Source organism: Saccopteryx bilineata, chromosome 6 (genome assembly GCF_036850765.1).
Source record: "Saccopteryx bilineata isolate mSacBil1 chromosome 6, mSacBil1_pri_phased_curated, whole genome shotgun sequence".
NCBI classification, from domain to species: Eukaryota; Metazoa; Chordata; class Mammalia; order Chiroptera; family Emballonuridae; genus Saccopteryx; species Saccopteryx bilineata.
Genome location: NC_089495.1, coordinates 209,577,485 through 209,597,109, shown reverse-complemented (window position 1 = coordinate 209,597,109; position 19,625 = coordinate 209,577,485). Strand labels below are relative to the sequence as shown.

Here is a 19,625-nt window from a genome sequence, read left to right as displayed (position 1 = left end):
AGACCTGTCCTCTAAAGACAGATGCCTGCAGCGGGGAGGAAGGGGTGTGGACAGGCACGGGGTGACAGGAAGCACAGGTGACAGGTGACAGGAAGCACGGGGTGACAGGAGGCCTGGGTGACAGGAGGCACGGGGTGACAGGAGGCCCGGGTGACAGGAGGCCCGGGGTGACAGGAGGCATGGGTGACAGGAGGCCCGGGGTGACAGGAGGCCCGGGTGACAGGAGGCCCGGGTGACAGGAGGCACGGGGTGACAGGAGGCATGGGTGACAGGACAGGAGGCCCGGGTGACAGGAGGCACAGGGTGACAGGAGGCCCGGGGTGACAGGAGGCCCGGGTGACAGGAGGCCCGGGGTGACAGGAGGCCCGGGTGACAGGAGGCCCGGGGTGACAGGAGGCATGGGGTGACAGGAGGCCCGGGTGACAGGAGGCCCGGGTGACAGGAGGCACGGGGTGACAGGAGGCATGGGTGACAGGAGGCCCGGGGTGACAGGAGGCCCGGGTGACAGGAGGCCCGGGTGACAGGAGGCACGGGGTGACAGGAGGCATGGGTGACAGGACAGGAGGCCCAGGTGACAGGAGGCACAGGGTGACAGGAGGCCCGGGGTGACAGGAGGCCCGGGTGACAGGAGGCCCGGGGTGACAGGAGGCCCGGGTGACAGGAGGCCCGGGGTGACAGGAGGCATGGGGTGACAGGAGGCACGGGTGACAGGAGGCCCGGGTGACAGGAGGCACGGGGTGACAGGAGGCACGGGTGACAGGACAGGAGGCACGGGTGACAGGAGGCCCAGGGTGACAGGAGGCATGGGGTGACAGGAGGCACGGGTGACAGGAGGCCTGGGGTGACAGGAGGCACGGGTGACAGGACAGGAGGCACGGGTGACAGGAAGCCCGGGGTGATAGGAGGCATGGGGTGACAGGAGGCACGGGTGACAGGAGGCACGGGTGACAGGAGGCATGGGTGACAGGAGGCCCGGGTGACAGGAGGCACAGGGTGACAGGAGGCATGGGTGACAGGACAGGAGGTCCGGGTGACAGGAGGCACGGGGTGACAGGAGGCCCGGGGTGACAGGAGGCACGGGGTGACAGGAGGCACGGGTGACAGGACAGGAGGCACGGGTGACAGGAGGCCCAGGGTGACAGGAGGCATGGGGTGACAGGAGGCACGGGTGACAGGAGGCCTGGGGTGACAGGAGGCACGGGTGACAGGACAGGAGGCACGGGTGACAGGAAGCCCGGGGTGATAGGAGGCATGGGGTGACAGGAGGCACGGGTGACAGGAGGCACGGGTGACAGGAGGCATGGGTGACAGGAGGCCCGGGTGACAGGAGGCACAGGGTGACAGGAGGCATGGGTGACAGGACAGGAGGTCCGGGTGACAGGAGGCACGGGGTGACAGGAGGCCCGGGGTGACAGGAGGCACGGGTGACAGGAGGCCCGGGGTGACAGGAGGCCCGGGTGACAGGAGGCACGGGTGACAGGAGGCACGGGTGACAGGAGGCACGGGTGACAGGACAGGAGGCACGGGTGACAGGAGGCATGGGGTGACAGGAGGCCCGGGGTGACAGGAGGCCCGGGGTGACAGGAGGCACGGGTGACAGGACAGGAGGCACGGGTGACAGGAAGCCCGGGGTGACAGGAGGCATGGGGTGACAGGAGGCACGGGTGACAGGAGGCACGGGGTGACAGGAGGCACGGGTGACAGGAGGCACAGGTGACAGGAGGCCCGGGACGGCGTGGGCTGGGCTGGGTGAGCAGCAGGTGGAAGAGCCAGAAGGACAGGCGTGTGTGGCACAGCTGCGTAACGGGCTGGGCCGGGAGGAGGAGGCGGCAGGGCTGGCTGGTTGGTGCCCGGCCACCTTGGCACACAGGAGGTGTGGCAACACCTACCCAGCAAACGGCCGAACAAGGAGGGGCTCAAGCCCCCCAGGGAGGTGGGGGGCATACCTGGGCCTAACGCTCAGGGCAGGTCGCAGTGAAGGTGGGGGCTCCCTGGAGCCGAGACACAACCCAGGGCGGGGTGGACAAAGGCTGGCCGCCCACTGCCACCGTCTCCCAAGCCCCAGCTGATGGGTGTCCTCACCTCTGTGGGTGAGCTCCCGGGTCACAGCCAGCAGACTCTCCTGGCTTGTGGGGGAAACACCAGGGAAGAGGCGGGACCGTGGTCGCTGCTCTGACCGGAGGCCCACCTGCAGTGCGCTGCCCTGGGCACGGCGCCAGGCCACCGTGGCGCTTGGGCCTCGCAGCCCCGGGGCAGGGTGGCCACAGGCATCGTATAGACGACGGGACCAGGGGTCCCACAGCACCATCACGGATGTCTCAAGCCAAGCAGAGTGGATCGCAGCTCAAAGTCTGGCCGCAGGGGGCGCTGGGTGTGGTCCAGAGGAGACGGCCCACAGGACACGCAGGACCGGGGGCTGGGACCAGCACAGACACACAGGAAGTCTGAGGCGCGTGTGGGACAACATACCTGTGCTTCTGAACCCCATTCTCCTGGGGGGGCCTCTGCCCAGCCTGCCCAACGCCGTTGCTTTTGCCGGTGCCTCCGGGGACCCTCCGATTCGCCTCGGAAAACTCCCCAGAAGAGTTATCAGAGTCAAAGCCTGCAGAGGACGACAGGACGGTCACGTTCGCGGGGCTGGGAGGTAAAAGCCTGCCTCCAAGAAGTCTGCGAGCAAAGACCGGAGCTCTCGACTGTTTCTAACGGACGCGTCCGGAGTGGCTAGCTCGGCCCCCCAGCGCTGAGGGGAGGCAGAAGCAGGACGCTGTGGGGAGCTTCCCAGGCGAGACTCCCCCCCACCCGGACTTCACACACTCCAGGGCGCTCTGCGGGGCGTGCTGGACCAGGAGCAATGCCGTCCTGCCCAGGGCCCCCTCTCCCTGGGTTTCCAACGAGAATAAGCCAACAACCTGGGCTGCCTGCCAGGCACGCTCCCCTCCTCCTCCGGGGGCAGAAGCCGCTGGGGACTGATATGCACCCCAGAGCGTGCTGACAGGGCTCCGGAGCAAAGCATGTCCCGGGGACAGGGGCAGACAGACAGCCTTCTGCTGTGAGGCATGTCACTCTGGCAGGAATGCAGAAGCGACCCCTCTGGCTGCATGGGCAGGACCACCACTGAAAGTCTGGCCGTGGCAGGACCTCGAGCTGCGGCTCTCACAGCCCTCTGCCCTCGGAGGGGCACACGGGCCAGAGCCTCCGCTCTCACAGCCCTCTGCCCACGGAGGGGCACACGGACCAGAGCCTCCTGAGTCCTGGCCACCAGCAGCCACCCCGCAGGAAGAACAACGACATCCATGAGGTTGACTGAGGATGGCGGGTGGAGAGTGACCAGGTTTCGCGCGGTCACCGCGATGAGGGAAGGGCCACTTCAGGCGCAGTGACTCGCCCCAGCCTGCCCCCCTGCCCACACACAAGCACACCTGGCCACGGCTGGGTCCAGGCGGGCACACCACGCAGCCTTCCAACTACAGGCTGCGGGCCACGCCTAACGTGGCCGTGGGTGACAGGAAGGTAACTGAACCTTGAGCATTTACCCCCCGACAGCAACTCTGAAAGACTGAACACCTCGCTGTCCTTCGTCATTACGTCCTGTGGTGCGAAGCTGAGCTTTCCTCCGTGTCTGGGAGCTAGGCCTGGGAGCACGCCTTCCTGACCACCCTCACATCCCCCAGGACAAGTCTGAGGCCTCTGCGGCTGGCGTGGCGTGGGGGCCTCGCGCTCCGGGGACCGGGGAGCGAGGGTCCCGCTCTGCGTGCTCACCTGTGACGGCGTCGAAGAACTCCTCGTCCCCGTTCATCCTCCGCAGCCAGGCGCCCCGCCCAATCGGCAGGCCCCTACGGAGTCATCCGGTCATCGTGCTGGGTCTGCACAGACAGGAGGGTGGCACACGGGAAGCTCGAAGGGTGAAAATCCAACAGGCAGTGAGCTCTGAGGGGGAGAAACATTCGCATTCAGAAGTTTTGTGGTTTAGGAACGTTTCTCAAATACCCATTCGTCGTTTTTGAAGCCAAATCACATCTGAGCAGAGGAGTAAAAACAATCTCATGACAAATGCATATTTTGGAAAATCTACACAAGAGGAAACATTTATAATACGGATACCCATCAATGAATAGATCAATAAGTAGTCATTATTTGAAGTTATTTTTATTTTAAAATCATCATCTACAGTTGCACAGAAAACGATGAGATGACGGATCTGGGACAGTCCCGGGAACAGGTAAACTTCAGTCCACGCGGCTCGGGAACTGCGCTGAAGGTCACTGCGCTGAAGGTCACTGCGTGTCTCTCTCAGGAGAAGGCGGGTGGTTACACACGGAGAAATCGTGCTAGAATGTTTGTTTTACATCAACACAAAGCCAATCCTCAATTCTGGAGAAGCTGCGTGTAAGTTAGCTGAAATCAACTTAAATCTCCTCAAGATGATTCTGGCTCAGTATTAGCTCGTGCATGCTGACCTGTCTCGTCACGAAGTGCAGCGCTTTACAAATGGCAGAAGACGGAAACCAAAGATCAGCCTTGTCCCCAAAGGTCTGGCTTTTATGGAAGTGGGCGGAGCCTGTCTTTAACTGTATCAGCAAGCTCAGACGGGCCCCAGGGTGCTGCCCCAGTGCTGAGAGGAGCAAGGGCAGGGACTCGCCCTGCCCTTGGAGTGGCCGTGCAGCCCTGCCCATAACAAGGGGCCAGTCTGAACGCCACCCTGTGGGCCTGACTGAAACACGACGGACACATCCCTGTCCTGAGTCCACAAGGACATTGAACAACAAAGGAGCCGGTTACCACGGAGGTGCATCCCATTGTTCTGGAAACCAGGAAACTGGGGGATCCCTCGAGCCCCTGCCCTGACTGCCCTGTGCGGGCTGCCTGCACCACGGGGTGGCCAGGTGACCGGGACGGAACACGTCACTCACACAGGTGACGACAGTGAGGGAACAGGGTGGGGGCGCGGTGTGCCCGGCACTGATGAGCTGACCCGCAGGCCGGCGCGGGCGCCCCACAGCGCAGTGGCACTCGCTCCCCGTTTCTTCACGGGGGCACCAGCCCGGGACGCCCCGTCGTGCCGGCCAGCTTCCTCTGAGGTGCCCGCTCCAACGGCGCCGGCCAGGACCTGGGCTCAGAACACAAAACGTCCACCGCCACTTCTCTGAATACCAGCACTCAATCAACAAACCCATCTTTACGTTTTTCTCAGAAAAGCAGACCTAGTCACTGAGGAGCAAGTCGACTGGCTGAGAGCCTGACAGCCTGTGGGGTCAGCGCATGGCCAGCTCCCTGAAGAGCAGAGCTGTGTGTTATTTCTGCTCTCTATAAAAAGACGGGCACGGCCACCTAGACGCCTCTTCACAGAGCACCAGAAGTTCACCAGATAATACAAAAACTCTGCGTCCACTCTGGAGGTTAAATATGAATTCCACATTCAAGTTTGTTCAAAATAGTATAAATTCTACATAATAACTTAAAAATGAATTAGCAGCCCTGGCTGGATAGCGCGGCTGGTTAGAGCATCACCCTGAAGCACAGAGGCTAGATCCCTGGTCAGAGCATCACCCCAAAGCACAGAGGTTAGACCCCTGGTCAGGACACGTACAGGAATAGAGTGTGTTCCTGTCTCTCCCTCTCTCTCTAAAATCAATAAAATAAACATTTAAAAAAATGCATCAGGCCCTGGCCGGTTGGCTCAGCGGTAGAGCGTCGGCCTGGCGTGCGAGGGACCGGGGTTCGATTCCCGGCCAGGGCACATAGGAGAAGCGCCCATTTGCTTCTCCACCCCCCACCCCCTCCTTCCTCTCTGTCTCTCTCTTCCCCTCCCGCAGCCAAGGCTCCATTGGAGCAAAAGATGGCCCGGGCGCTGGGGATGGCTCCTTGGCCTCTGCCCCAGGCGCTAGAGTGGCTCTGGTCGCAACACAGCGATGCCCCGGAGGGGCAGAGCATCGCCCCCTGGTGGGTGTGCTGGGTGGATCCCGGTCGGGCGCATGCGGGAGTCTGTCTGACTGTCTCTCCCCGTTTCCAGCTTCAGAAAAAAAAAAAAAAAAAAAATGCATCAGCAAGCAACAGCCACAGAAGATAAAGAGAGCATGTCAACAACACACAGACGTGAGCAGCGGACACACACATTCCCCTCCAGGGCTCACCGACATCCCAGGACACGTGCGGCCACGGCTACGTAGATCTCAGACAAAGCATCTTCTCTGCCTTACCCAAGAGGGGGAGCTAGATGGGAATGAACAAAAGCAAAACAGGAAAACTCACAAAACTGGAGAAATCAAACAACATGCTCTTAAACAACCAACGGATCAAAAAGAAATCACAAGAGAAACTGGAAAATACTCAGAGTCAGATGTAAATGAAAACAAACCAAAGCTTATGGGACACGGTCTGTAAGCAGAGCGGAGGCGGGAAGTGATCGTTACCAATACCTACATCAAAAAAACAAAACGAGAAAGATCTCAACCCAACAACCTAACGTTACAACTAAAAGAAATAGAGAACGAAACAAATATTAAAACTGGCAGAAAGAAGGTAACAATACAGATTTGAACATAGATAAATGAAATAGATAACTGAAAAATCAGTAAAACCAAAAGTTGGGTCTTGGAAAAAATCTACAAAATTGACTAACCGTCAGCTAGATGAACTAAAAATAAAAATAAGAAAAGACTCAAATTATTAAAATTGGAAATGAAAGTGGGGAAATTACTATCAATTCCACAGAAATAAAAAGAATTATAAGAGAGTACTGTCACAATTGTACACGCCCTGGTCTGAGAGCTCAGTTGGTTCATGTCGCCCCGAAGCACAGAGAGGCTGCCGGTTTGATCCCCGGTCAGGGCACATACAGCAGTAGATCAACGTTCCTGTCTCTCTCTCTCCCCTCATTTTCCTCTCTCACTAAAATTAATAAATAAAAATTAAAATGAAACAATTGTACATCAAAGAATTGTATAGTCTAGATCAGTGGTCGGCAAACTCATTAATCAACAAAGCCAAATATCAACAATATGATTGAAATTTCTTTTGAGAGCCACATTTTTTAAACTTAAACTATCTAGGTAGGTACAATCCTAATCGAGGTAGTGCCCACACGTGGTATTTTGTGGAAGACCCACACTCAAGGGGCCAAAGAGCCATGTGTGGCTCGCGAGCCGCAGTTTGCCGACCAGGGGGTTTAGATGAAATGGACAAATTCCTAGAAACACAAAACCTACCAAAGCTAAGTCCAAAGAAATAGGAAATCTGAACAGACCATTAAAAGCAAGGAGGTTGAATCAGTTATAAAATATCTCTCTGGACCTGATGGCTTTACTGGTGAATTCTACCATTTAAGTTGGAAATAACACTAATCTTTTTTTTTTTTTTTTTTTTTTTACAGTGACAGAGGATGAGTCAGAGAGGGATAGACAGGGACAGACAGACAGGAATGGAGAGAGATGAGAAGCATCAATCATTAGTTTTTCATTGCGCATTGCAGCACCTTAGTTGTTCATTGATTGCTTTCTCATATGTGCCTTGACCGCGGGCCTTCAGCAGACCGAGTAACCCCTTGCTGGACCCAGCGACCTTGGGTTCAGCTGGTGGGCTTTTTGCTCAAACCAGATGAGCCTGCGCTCAAGCTGGCAACCTCGGGGTCTCAAACCTGGGTCCTCTGCATCCCAGTCCGACGCTCTATCCACTGCACCACCACCTGGTCAGGCAGAAATAACACTAATCTTTCTCAAAGTTTCCCCCCAAAAAAATTGAAGAGAAGGGAAAACTTCCTAAGTCATGCTTGGGGCCAGCATAACCCTGATACCAAGGCCAGATAAAGATACTATAAGAAAAGAAAACCGCAGACTAACATCCCTGACAAACAGTGACGCAAAAATCCCCAACAAAATACCAGCCAACCAAACACATTAAGATACATTCAATGCATTCAACAACACAGTGAAAGGATGATGCACATGACCAAACAGGACTTATTCCTGGAATATAAGAATGGTTCAACATGTAAAAATCAATCCAGCCCTGGCCGGTTGGCTCAGCGGTAGAGCGTCGGCCTAGTGTGCGGAGGACCTGGGTTCGATTCCCGGCCAGGGCACACAGGAGAAGCGCCCATTTGCTTCTCCACCCCTCCGCCACGCTTTCCTCTCTGTCTCTCTCTTCCCCTCCCGCAGCCAAGGCTCCATTGGAGCAAAGATGGCCCGGGTGCTGGGGATGGCTCCTCGGCCTCTGCCCCAGGCGCTAGAGGGGCTCTGGTCGCAACATGGCGACACCCAGGATGGGCAGAGCATCGCCCCCTGGTGGGCGTGCCGGGTGGATCCCGGTCGGGTGCATGCGGGAGTCTGTCTGACTGTCTCTCCCTGTTTCCAGCTTCAGAAAAATGAAAAAAAAAAAATCAATCCATAGAGCGTCGGCCTAGTGTGCGGAGGACCCGGGTTCGATTCCCGGCCAGGGCACACAGGAGAAGCGCCCATTTGCTTCTCCACCCCTCCGCCGCGCTTTCCTCTCTGTCTCTCTCTTCCCCTCCCGCAGCCAAGGCTCCATTGGAGCAAAGATGGCCCGGGCGCTGGGGATGGCTCTGTGGCCTCTGCCTCAGGCGCTGGAATGGCTCTGGTCGCAACATGGCGATGCCCAGGATGGGCAGAGCATCACCCCTGGTGGGCAGAGCGTCGCCCCTGGTGGGCATGCCGGGTGGATCCCGGTCGGACGCATGCGGGAGTCTGTCTGACTGTCTCTCCCTGTTTCCAGCTTCAGAAAAAAAAAAAAAAAAAATCAATCCATGTAACATCACATTCACAGAATAAAGAAAAAATCCACGTGATCATCTCAACTGATGCAGAAAAATCATTTTTCATAATAAAAACACCCAAGAAACTAGCAGTTGAAGAAGGTGACACCAGAACATAATAAAAACCCCACAGGGAACATCGTACTCAATAGTGGAAGACTGAAGCTTCTCCTCAAACTTCAGAACAAGACAAGGGTGCCCACTTTCACCAATTCTACCCACCATGGTGCTGGAAGTTCTAGTCAAAGTAATCAGGCAAGAAAAAGAAATGAAAGGCATCCGAACTGGGAAGGGGGAAGAGAAATTATGTCTGCAGTTGCTACGATCTTATACATAGAAAACCCTAAAGATGCCACAAAAATACCTCTTAGAACTAACAAATCCAGCAAGGTCACAGGATACAAAGTAACACAGAAAAAAGTCAGTTGAATTTTTATACACTAACAATGGACACTACGAAAAAGAACTTAAAAAGAAAAACAATTCCATTTATAACAGCACCAAAATGAATAAAATACTCAGGAATGAGAGCACACGGGAACCCCCCCCCCCCTGTGCGTGGGTTGGAAGGTTAATATGGGTGAGACGCCAACGCTGCCTAAAGCCATGCACAGAGTTCCACGCAGTCTCTACCAACATCCTGGAGGCATTTCTTGTAGAAACAGAAGAAGACCCCACCCTAAATTTCCAGGGACCCTGAATGGACAAAAAGATCTTGAAAAAGAAGAAGGAAGCTGGAGGACTCCACTTCCTGGTTTTGAAACTCGCCACAAAGCTGCAGCAGCACACAGAGCGGTGCAGGCAGAAAGACAGACACAGGGACTGAGGAACGGAACTGAGACAGAGGAGGGGTCACAGGGACCAGAGGAAAACAGGACAGAGGGAAGGGGGACGAGAGGATGGGGTAAACCTGGAGGGAAGGGAGAGGGTACTCTGGGGAGGGGGGCAAGGGGGATGTTGAGGGGAATTCGGGGGAGGGGGGATGCATTCGGGGCAACACTAGAATCTATGTAAACACAATAAATTAAAATCAATATAAAAAGACAGACAGACAGACATGGGTCAATGGGACAGAACCCAGAACCCAGAGACAGACTTTCCCATCTACGGTCAGGGGACTCGTGACCCGGGGTCAAGACCACTCCCTGGGGAAAGGACAGCCCTTGCGGCAAGTGGTGCTGGGAACACTGGACATCCACGCAGAAGGGTGAAATTGGATGCCTATCTTACACAAAATACACAAAAATTAACTCAAAATAGGTCAAGGACTTAAATGTAAGAGCTAACGCTACAAAACTCTTTGAAGAAAACAGAGGACGAAAGCTTCACCACATGGCACTTGGCAGTGGATTCTGAGATGTCACCAAAGGCCCACGCAACAAAAGAAAAGATGCACAAAACGGGCTTCCTGGTCATATTTAAACTCTGAGCACTAACATGCACTGTCAGCGGGTAGAACGGCAATCCACAGAAAGGGAGAAAATATTGGAAAATCATGCATCTGATAACAAATTAATATGCAGAATATATAGAAAACTTCTAAAACTCAACAACAAAGAAAACCAGCTTGATTCAAAAATGGACAAAGGACTTGAATCGACCTTTCGTTTCACCGAGGAAGATACACAGAGGGCCCGTAAGTCCACGGAAAGATGCCACCATCACCAATCATCAGGGCAATGCAAATCCAAGCTACACCGAGATGCCACCTCACACCCAACGGAAGTAACGAGCGCTGGTGAGGGTGTGGAGAAACGCAGCCCTGGTGCGCTGCCGGTGGGGACGCAACACGGCGCAGCCGCTGTGGAAAAGTACGGAGAGTCCTCAAGAAATTAAAAACGGAGCCAGCACATGACCCGCCACTCCACTTCCAGACACACACGCAGAAGCGTTGAGAGCAGGGTCTGAGACACTGCACAGCCGTGCCCACAGCGGCAGCGTCCACAGCAGCTAAACATGGAAGCTGCCCCAGTGCCCATCGGTGACGGCTAGGTGAGCAGAACAGTCCTCAGCCTTCAAGGGAAGGCAGTCCTGACACAGCCACACACGGATGGACTGAGGACAGTATGCCCAGTGACATAAGCCAGTCGCTGAAGAGCGGATTCTGCTTCCACTTGCACGAGGGACCAGAGAAGTCAAATGCACGGGGACAGAAAGTAGATGGTGGGCCCCCGGGGCTGGGGGAGGGGCGGGGGGAGTGTTCAGTGGGGACCCAGCAGAGTTTTACAGGACGGAAGGCTCTGAAGGTGATGGTGGGGATGCCGCACAACCATGCGAAGGTGCTCAGACCACTGAACTGGGCACTGAAAAATGGTTACCGCGGTAAATTATATGTTATATATATTTTTACCACAATTTTAAAAGTCTGAAAAACCGTATCAGCAGAAAGGAACCATTCTGCCTGGAGCTCGATGCCCGAGGTGAAATCCACAGAGCCACATGGGACAGGGAGAGGTCCCACTATTGCCAATGACGGGCCCTCTCTCAGGAAGGACCCAAACCCGTCTAACAATCCAACCAAGGAGAACGTTCCTCCCGCTGACGGTTCAGAGAAGTGCAGCCCGGACTTCGAGCTCCAGGGAACGCAGAGCGTGAGGGACAAGGAGGACGTGGGACCGAGGTGGGGTGAGGAAGACCCCCAGAGAGGACCCAGGAGGCCGGTCCTGCCCCACAGAGGTCACACTCAGCGCAATCCCAGCACTGGTGCTCACAGGAACCGCAGCCGCCTGAGGCCTAAGCCAAGAAGCCTAACTGGACACTTGCTCAGGCCACCGGATGCATCAGACTGGGCTCATCGAGGACAAGACCCAGCAGACACGAGCTGGAGCAGCCACACGGCAAAGTCGTGCTCCGGTTCAGCACCACGTGTGCGTCCAGAGCCCGGCTCACCGCGACACGCCCACCACCCAGCAGCCCTCGAGGTCAAGACCAGACACGTCCACGGTGGAGAGGACAGCACTGGGCCTAGGCCAGTGACAGAGCAAACCAGAGCCACTGTCTCACAGGGGCCTTCTGGCTCGGGGGACAGTCTGGCAGGTCCCAGCCCGGCTGCGTCCCCAAGGCTGAGCTGTCAGACTGTCCCCCAAAGATGCTACAGTGACACTTAAATGTTACCAGACTGGAGAGCTACCCCCTGGGTGCCCACCCGGAATATGAAATATGTCCCTTCTGAGCATGAAAAGCCGCAGAGTTTAATGGGCACAGCTCGCTCTCAGACAGAATTAAAGGACAGAGGGTGGGGCAGGAGAATGACAGCAGGAAGCAGGTCACTGTGCTGAGGGAGGGAGGGGGGAGGGCCTGGGGCCACCCTGTCCTGGGCCCCTTGTCCCCACCCCACCGCAGCCAGGCCACTGCTCTGCCTCCGTGGTCACCGACTGTTCAGAGTTCTGGTTTTTGGATGCCCCTCTGCACACGAAGCCCACCTGCCACCTGGATGCCCACCGAAGCCCAAGACACCACGGCTCCCAGTTCCCACCTTTTGTGAAAAACCCAGAGATTAGTGGAAGCAACAACTCCATCTACAGCGCTCTGGGGTCCCGTGGCAGACCCCCCCTCCGGCCACGAGGGAAACGCTCTCCCTGCTCGTCCCACACGCGGCCACAGGGCACAGGCACCGCGGAGCCTGGAGGTGTGGCCACGGGAGAGAGCGTGGACGCTCACCTTTGTGTCCTTTTAACCAACTAAGGTTCTGCTACACGTTGCAGGTGGTGTCCACCCTGGACAGAGGGCCAGGGCCTCACTGGGTAGAGACACCACGGTAGACTTTCCACACTGACTGCCCGGCGGCCCAAGAAAGTTTCAGTGTCCCCCCAAAGGGAAGAAGACTGTGGAAAGGGCAGCAGTGGGGACCACTGCACAGATCCGGGCTGGCCCCATCCACAGCTGCCCCCACAACCGCCCCATCAGTGAGACACAGGGCAGGCGCCAGGCCAAGCCCGCTATCCAAGCTCACTGCCAAGCCCTGGACGTCGGCCCTCATCCTTGCTAACTGCTAAGGAGAGGTCAGACCTCAGGGTTGTAACTGTGGCAGAGTCAACCAACCACATCCACGGTCACAACACAGCCTCCCCAACAGCTGTGCTCGGTCTGGCTCTGGCCCTTCCACACACACGCGTCACGCAGCCTCGGTGACACGGAAAGGACTTGACAGTGACCCTTGGCGGCTGGTTCCTTACCCTTGAGCAGGAGACAGTAAGGTCTGTCTACAAAGTTCCTTCCACTAGAGGCTGCTTACTCTGAGGGCAAGACCAGTGTGCGTCCCCCAAGACCAGTGTGCGTCCTCCGTCCTGCAGCCGTGACAGGGTCTTGGCCTTCAGGTTTCGATGGCCCATCTTAGCTTGGGCTCCATCCCCAGCCAGCTCCCGACCCCACGCGGAGCTGAAGGGTCCGTTTCAGCTCCTCGTTCTAACAGACCGGCACGCTGCAGGCACCCCAGGGGACGGCCCGGCTCCGCCAGCAGCTCACGAAGGAAACAAAGTTTCTGGGCTTGAGGAAGGTGAACGAGCCTACTGCTACGTCAGCAACCACACGAATCCACCACTGTTTACCGTGCTCCACGCCAACAGGGTGGCCCTGGCGGCAGGCAGGGGTGACACCAGCCAGGCCCTGGGGAGCCAGGGGACCAGCACTTCCTGCCAGGCCCAACCAGTGAGGGCCTAGAGCCCCATCATCCACAAGTCCCTCCAAGTCCCTTACCCTGCCCCTCCTTGACCAAGCTGATTATTGAACAGTGACTCCAAAGACAGGTCACACACCACCTGCCTCAAGGAGCCCAGAACAAAGTGCTTGCACACACAAGATGGACGGAAGCTCCTCCGTGCAGACACGTCTGTGCCAGTCCACCCGCCGTCCCCGCCGTGACACAGGACAGCAGCTCCCGTGCAGAGAGGGGGAGGCACAGCAGCCCCAGCCCTTAGGCACTGGGCGCCCTGGGGCAGCACAGAAATCAGACCAGCAGGAGGCACCACATCCCCGCGTCGCGTGTCCACCCCTGATGAGCACCAGCAGGGGGCGGATGACGCTGGAAGACCTGGCATCATCGCAGCCCTGGCGGGGGGGAGTCCTGGGGGGCGCGGAGCTAGGGAGAGCCCACTGTGTCCCCAGGGCACCGGCCGGCCAGCACCGCCTGCTGCCCCGCCCGCCCGGCATCCACGCGGCAGAGCAGGATGCTTCACATGCGTCTCCACCTGACACAGTCCCTCTGATGACCTGGCCCTTCCACCCGCCGCCCTTCCACCCCCACTCCCCACCCCAGGTCCTTCCTCCTCGGCTCTCGCCACCGAGTTCCACCTGCTCAGCCTTGAACCGGTTTCCCTGTGCCCACAAACCTGTCACCTAGCAGAGACCTGCCCCGCCCACACCCAGCTCCCTGTCCTGAGCACGGACCAGACCGGGTGGGGCTTACACCAGGGCAGGAAATCCCTGAATCTCTACACCCCTAAAAAAGAGAGAGAAAGAGAAAGGGGGAATGACAAACTCCTGTTTGTGTTCGTTTTTCCCAGGAAGATGGCTCAGACTCTTCCTCAGGTTCTGAAAGGGGTCCCTCATCCAAAACAGGGTGGTGGCCCCACCGGGGGTCGCAAGCAGCACAGAGCCTGAGGCCACATGGCTGGAGTGCGCTGCACACCCCTGGGCCTCCCTCCCGAAGCCTCACTTCTCACAGGGTCCCCGCCAGCCAGGCTGAAAACCCCACGGTGCCCGCCAAGGTCCCCCAGCCTCGCAGAACGGCAGCGCTGGACTCCTCGCACACACGGCTGCTTAGAGACAGAGCCGCGGCCAGGCCGGGAGCCGGGGGCCCTCAGGAGCTGGGCCTTCCTCCCTCCTCAGACCGGCTCCGGTGTGTAACACTTCCCGCGGTGATGTCTCTGTGGGAGCCCAGCACAGGCTGGGCCTGACAAGCTGGGCCTGACAAGCTGGGCCTGGTCCTGCTCCCTCACAGTGTCTGACAGGCGCCCCCATTCACACCAGTCACCACCACTGTCCTTACGTGCTCCTGCTCACTCTCCAGAGCTGCCAGCTGGACATCACACAGCGCCCTGGTTTTGAGGCACTAACGGAAGTCCCGTTCTAGCCAAGCCCGCTCGCTGGTGCAGGTGCAGGTGCCAGCTGACGTTCCTCACAACCAGCCCGTCACCGTCCCCGTCTGCTCAGCAGCACACACAGCGTACACTCGGTGGGTCCCAGTCTGCCTCCCTGCTGGCTGCCACCGTCTCTGCTGGAGCCTGAGGTCAGGACACTCTCCCCACAGCGCGCTCCTGGGCCCTCTCTCCCCAGGCGCCCGCACCAGCCTGGAACTAGCTTCTCCCAGCACCTTGCAAGGCCAGCTGTCCTGCCCTCTGGTCAAGGAACGAGCTCAAGTCAGACAGGTCTGCCCAACCAAGAGCCACTCAGCCGGTTCCCAAGCTGACACGACCCCATACAGCTCCACGGACAGACAAGCGGTGGGGGGAGACGCTCAGGTCAACAGGAGCATACCCTTCCCACTGCGCTCCTTCTCAGGCCCCCATGGGGGCAGGGCTAGCTCAGCCAGCAGGATCCCGGAGTCCACAGCTCGACACACAGCCCCTCAGGAGAGCAGAGACGCCCCAACGTCAGCCCAGTCTGCAAACACCCCCGCTGCGCAAACAGAGTCCTGTCCTGGCTGACTTCCGCTGCTTAGCTCACGGCAGGGGTCAGAGTACTTGCGTTACCAGAAGGTCCAGCTGAAAGAACGGTCATGCTCTCCAATTCTGCCAGGTGGCCCTAACTAAGCTCTTTCCCGAATCTGTAAGAGAAGGCAAAAGAGCACCATAAAGTTCACGGGCATGGATGGCTAAGTGACCGTTTAGTCACAGGGCTGTTCAGAAGAGCTGCAGGCGTGGGCCCGTCCTCCACACCCTGTTTCCAAGGTGGGCTTGACCCTGACAGTGCAAACACCTGAGGCTTACTAGCAAAAACACTTAAAAAAAAAAGTAAAAATTAGAGCAGAGAGACAAGATGACCCCTGTCCCTGGGAACTGCATGGAAAGAGGCAGGCGAGACCCTGAACCAGGAGCTCTTGGGGTTCAGCTGCTTCTTAGGGCTCAGTCGTGTTCAAACACTAACTTCTTTTCAGTCCCAATAAGCTAAAAATCAACCTTGAAGCGCACCAAGTTTCAGAATCAAGCCTCACACTTGACAGCGAGCGCTAAGCACTCAACGAATGCCAGCCTTCCAGGGGCCGTGTGACAGGGATCACTGCTCTCTGCAGGCCGTCCAGGGCCCTTGGCTGAGTGGCAGCGGGTCCTCCCAGGACCAGAGACCTTGTCATAAGTACAACCTCACTTGAACACTCGTCATTGTAAAGTACTGCTGTAACAGCTGACAGAACACAAACGGGCCCACAAAGACCTCTTCCGCTTCGCTCCTGAAGTGCATTCGTGCCCGTCCGCGAGTCTCCGTCGGGTGGGGTCAAGTTCAAGTTCTCAGGTCAGCACCGAAGGCGTCCTGAGCATCTAGTACAGCACCGGACGCTCTCCCTTCCATTTTCCTCACACACATTCCTCACAATAACCCAGTTTGCAGGCGAAGACCCCGGAGGCGAGAACAGATAAGTAACTTTCCTTTCCCGAGTTAGAAAGCGAGGGGGCCAGAACCTGAGAGCCCCAGGCCTGTGCTCTCCCCTCGGGCTTCTTGAGTGGCACACCTTAGTCACCTCCAGGCCCACGGCTTTCGTGCAAAGACATCAGCCCCACACATGCCTCTATAGCCACAAACTCCCAGGGGAAAAAAAAAAAGGCAGCCTTGGCTTTTCAGTCACAGGAAAACCAGAGCAGACAGCAAACTCCCTGTTTGAAGATAGTGTAACAGTCAATAAAAGGTTTCAAAACTAAGAAGGGTCACTTTTCAAAGTTGAGCAACTTTTAAGTACAGATCCGAGACTCTCTGAGACTCGTTTGCCAGCTAGCATTTCCTGGAGGGCACGATTAAGAGACTCTAGGATGGAAGTCAAGTGGCACTTTGCAAACACTGAAGTAACACTGTGCATCAAAATGTCAACAGACAAGAGCCCGACCCCTAAACGCAGACGAGAGGGGAAAGGGGCGCCCTCCGAGTACACTGCACGGCCGCCTGCATTAAGTTCGGTCAGAGCCGAATCCCAGTGACAACTTCGTCCCTTACAGTGCAGACATCCGTTGGCACCCTTGCCTCTCCAACTCCACCACTCACACCATACAAACAGCAGCAACTTCGCTACTAAACGAGACAAGGGGCTTCGGCTAAACCCGGGATAGCCCGACGGAGAATTACGTTATCATAGAAGAAATAAAATGGTTTTATTAACATCTGTGCTCATTACACACACACACACACACAAACGAAAATTATCTATGCAGCAAGAGACAAAATTCTGACACATTGTAATGCAGCACAATTAGAATGTTCTAAATAAAGCAAAGTGTTTAGGGGACACTGCAGATGAAAATTTTGGTTTCCAAAGGCAGTCTAGAGAGGCACTTCAGAGTGTGGGCTCTGGAGCCAGACTGCGTCCCGCTGCCTAGCTCGCTGCTGTGTGACGTGGAGTCAGTCACTGAGCCTCTCTGCTCCTCAGCTTCCACACGAGGGAACGAAGAATCAATCGTGTCAGCACTGGGCCTGTAGGTTGCTGTGACAACCACAGGGACAAAGCAATTGGGGTGCTTCTAGCCATGCCGGAGCAACCTAGGCCATGTCATCGTCGCCTTGGGTAAGATCTGCGGACAGGTTAATCCTCGTCATGCTTTAAACGACCACACCAGGCCAGGCACTGTGGGGGAGGGACGAGGAGGAAGTGCAGCAGGCAAGGATGCCTTCCTCATCAAAGGGAAAGGGAACTAACATATCTGGAGCGGCTGCCATGTGCCAGAGACCGCTGGAGATGATCACACACGTCACCTGCTCCTCTGAGGGCCCTGCCAGGTGCCCGGGACCTGCCACAGACGAAGAAACCCAGGCCAGGAGGGATGGGAAAACACCGCCCAGCCCAGCCAGGGACCACGTGGACAGGACCCGTCTCCACATGTGTGCACAGGCAGTCCCCAGGAAAGGGACCACGGCAAGAGCTGCTGGCTCCTGGCCCAGAGCTTGTCCTCGGAGGCGGACCCTTCAGCCTGAGAACCCCCAGAACATGATGAGCACAGCTACCTGGGAGGGGCCCTCACACTCAGGAGCGCCCCCCTCCCCAAAGACGGAACCACTTAGCTTCTTGTCTCCGTAAACTGGGAACTCTGGATGTGCGATTACCCGGTTGTCTTTCTGGATCTGGGCTCATAAACTTAACAAACTCCATCGCCTGGTGTTTGAGCGACTGTTGAAACGTAAGGGTGGAGAAGGAAGGACCCTCTGGACGTCAGTCCTGGCCAGCGATCAGGACAGTCCCTAAGTCCTGCTGCTCTCCTGGTTACCGGCACCTAAACTACGGAGAGGGAAGGAACCTTGCGAACCCTGACGACTTACCTACCTACTCTGAGCTCACCTGTGTGTCCGGGGAGACCTCCCCATTAGCACCTGTGCTCCGCTGAGGTGGACGAATCAAAAATAAAACAAAGCACGGGTGGGGGAGGGGTGCACACACCTCCCCCAAGGGGGTCGCCCCCGGGGGACGGGCTGGGTGGCCAGTGCCATCGCGGACGCCACCGCAAAGACACAGGTAAAGCCAAGGGTCTGAGCGCCCCCCGCCCCACCGCGGTGAGCACCGCACCGACGAACCCGGTGCGCGGACCGGGACCAGCAGGCGCCCCGGCCGCGAGTTCACCCCGATCCCGACTTCCGGCCGCGACGGCAGGGCGGGGGCCGGGGCCGCAGTTGCCGGGGCGACGCGGGGTCTCGGAGGCCGCCCGGGACCCAGGCCCGCCGCCGGCCGCCAACTTTGCTCTCAAGTTCCCTCGGCGCCGGGGCTCCTGGGCCGGGACTGCGGGCCGGGAACGGGTCGGGTCGGATCGGGGCCTGGTCGCCGGGCGGTGGGTGCGAGGCTCTGGTTCCCCCCGGGCTCGGCCTCCCCGCCGCCCGCCCGCCCGCCCGAAGCCAGGAGCCTATCGTCGGCGACGCGAGATCCGGGCCGGGGTCCAGGGTCCGGGCCGGGGTCACTCACCTGGACCGCAGAGTCCGTCCGGCGCCCGCGCCTCGCTGCCCGCCCCGCCCCCGCCCCGCAGGCCCGCGACCCACTGACACCGAGGCGGAAGTGCGGCCGGCCGCCTGCCGACTGACAGCCCGCGCCAGCCACTCCAGGCGCCCCGCGCCGCTGCGTCGACCGCCGTCTGCCCAATCAGCACTCGACCCGAGCACCGCTCCGGGAGGTGGGACTATGCTAATCACTTCGCCGGAGCGGCACCTTTCTCCGCCCCTCCTGGGGTCCCGCCCACGTGGAGGAGTGATGACACCGAAAGCCAATCATAGTACGAGGAGGTGGTTGTGTGTGGGGATCATGCAGATATTTTACCCAAAGGGGGCGGGCGGGAGGTAGGAAGGGGCGTGGCTTGGAGAGCTGAGTTTACAAACACCGAGTCAGGTGGCTGGGCTGCGGACTCTCCGCCGGCCAATGGACGTGGCTTCGTGCCAAAGGCTCTCAGCCCCGGAGGGCGGGCAGACGCAGCCGGAGGCGGGACTCGTCCACTCAAAGCTGCCTCCCTCGGCTCAAGCACCTTGCAGGGCTCCCCCCAGCCCGTCCTCCTTGGCATGCCTTTCACCATTCGCCAAAAACCGGCGGCGATTTTGCTCTGGCTGCATTCCCTGACCGCTCACTTCTCTGTTTAAAATCCTCTGGGGCGGGGCGGGAGGGAGGTCCAAAAATAATAAAATAAAATAAAATCGTTGAGGGTCCCCACTGACCTGCAGTGGCTCCATAGTTAAGCCCAGAAGCTCA

The 19,625-nt window shown here is 57.8% G+C and overlaps 1 protein-coding gene across 3 annotated transcripts in view; it reads right to left on the bottom strand.

Annotated features, from left to right (window-relative positions):
• Positions 1-18,970, bottom strand: part of OSBPL2 (oxysterol binding protein like 2) — a 35,609-nt gene extending 16,639 nt beyond the window's left edge. Inside the window, exons 1-4 of one of the 3 annotated variants that reach the window (XM_066234775.1) lie at positions 18,855-18,899; positions 6,132-6,210; positions 3,760-3,927; positions 2,470-2,602 (exon numbers count right to left, since the gene is read on the bottom strand). In XM_066234775.1, coding sequence (XP_066090872.1) covers positions 2,470-2,602; positions 3,760-3,796 — 170 coding nt within the window. In that variant the 5' untranslated portion in view covers positions 3,797-3,927; positions 6,132-6,210; positions 18,855-18,899. Of the gene's footprint in view, positions 1-2,469; positions 2,603-3,759; positions 3,928-6,131; positions 6,211-15,241; positions 15,484-18,854 lie in introns of those variants that run through there. The other 2 variants (XM_066234774.1, XM_066234776.1) reach the window with 2 other exon arrangements.
• Between the last annotated feature and the right edge of the window lie 655 nt (positions 18,971-19,625).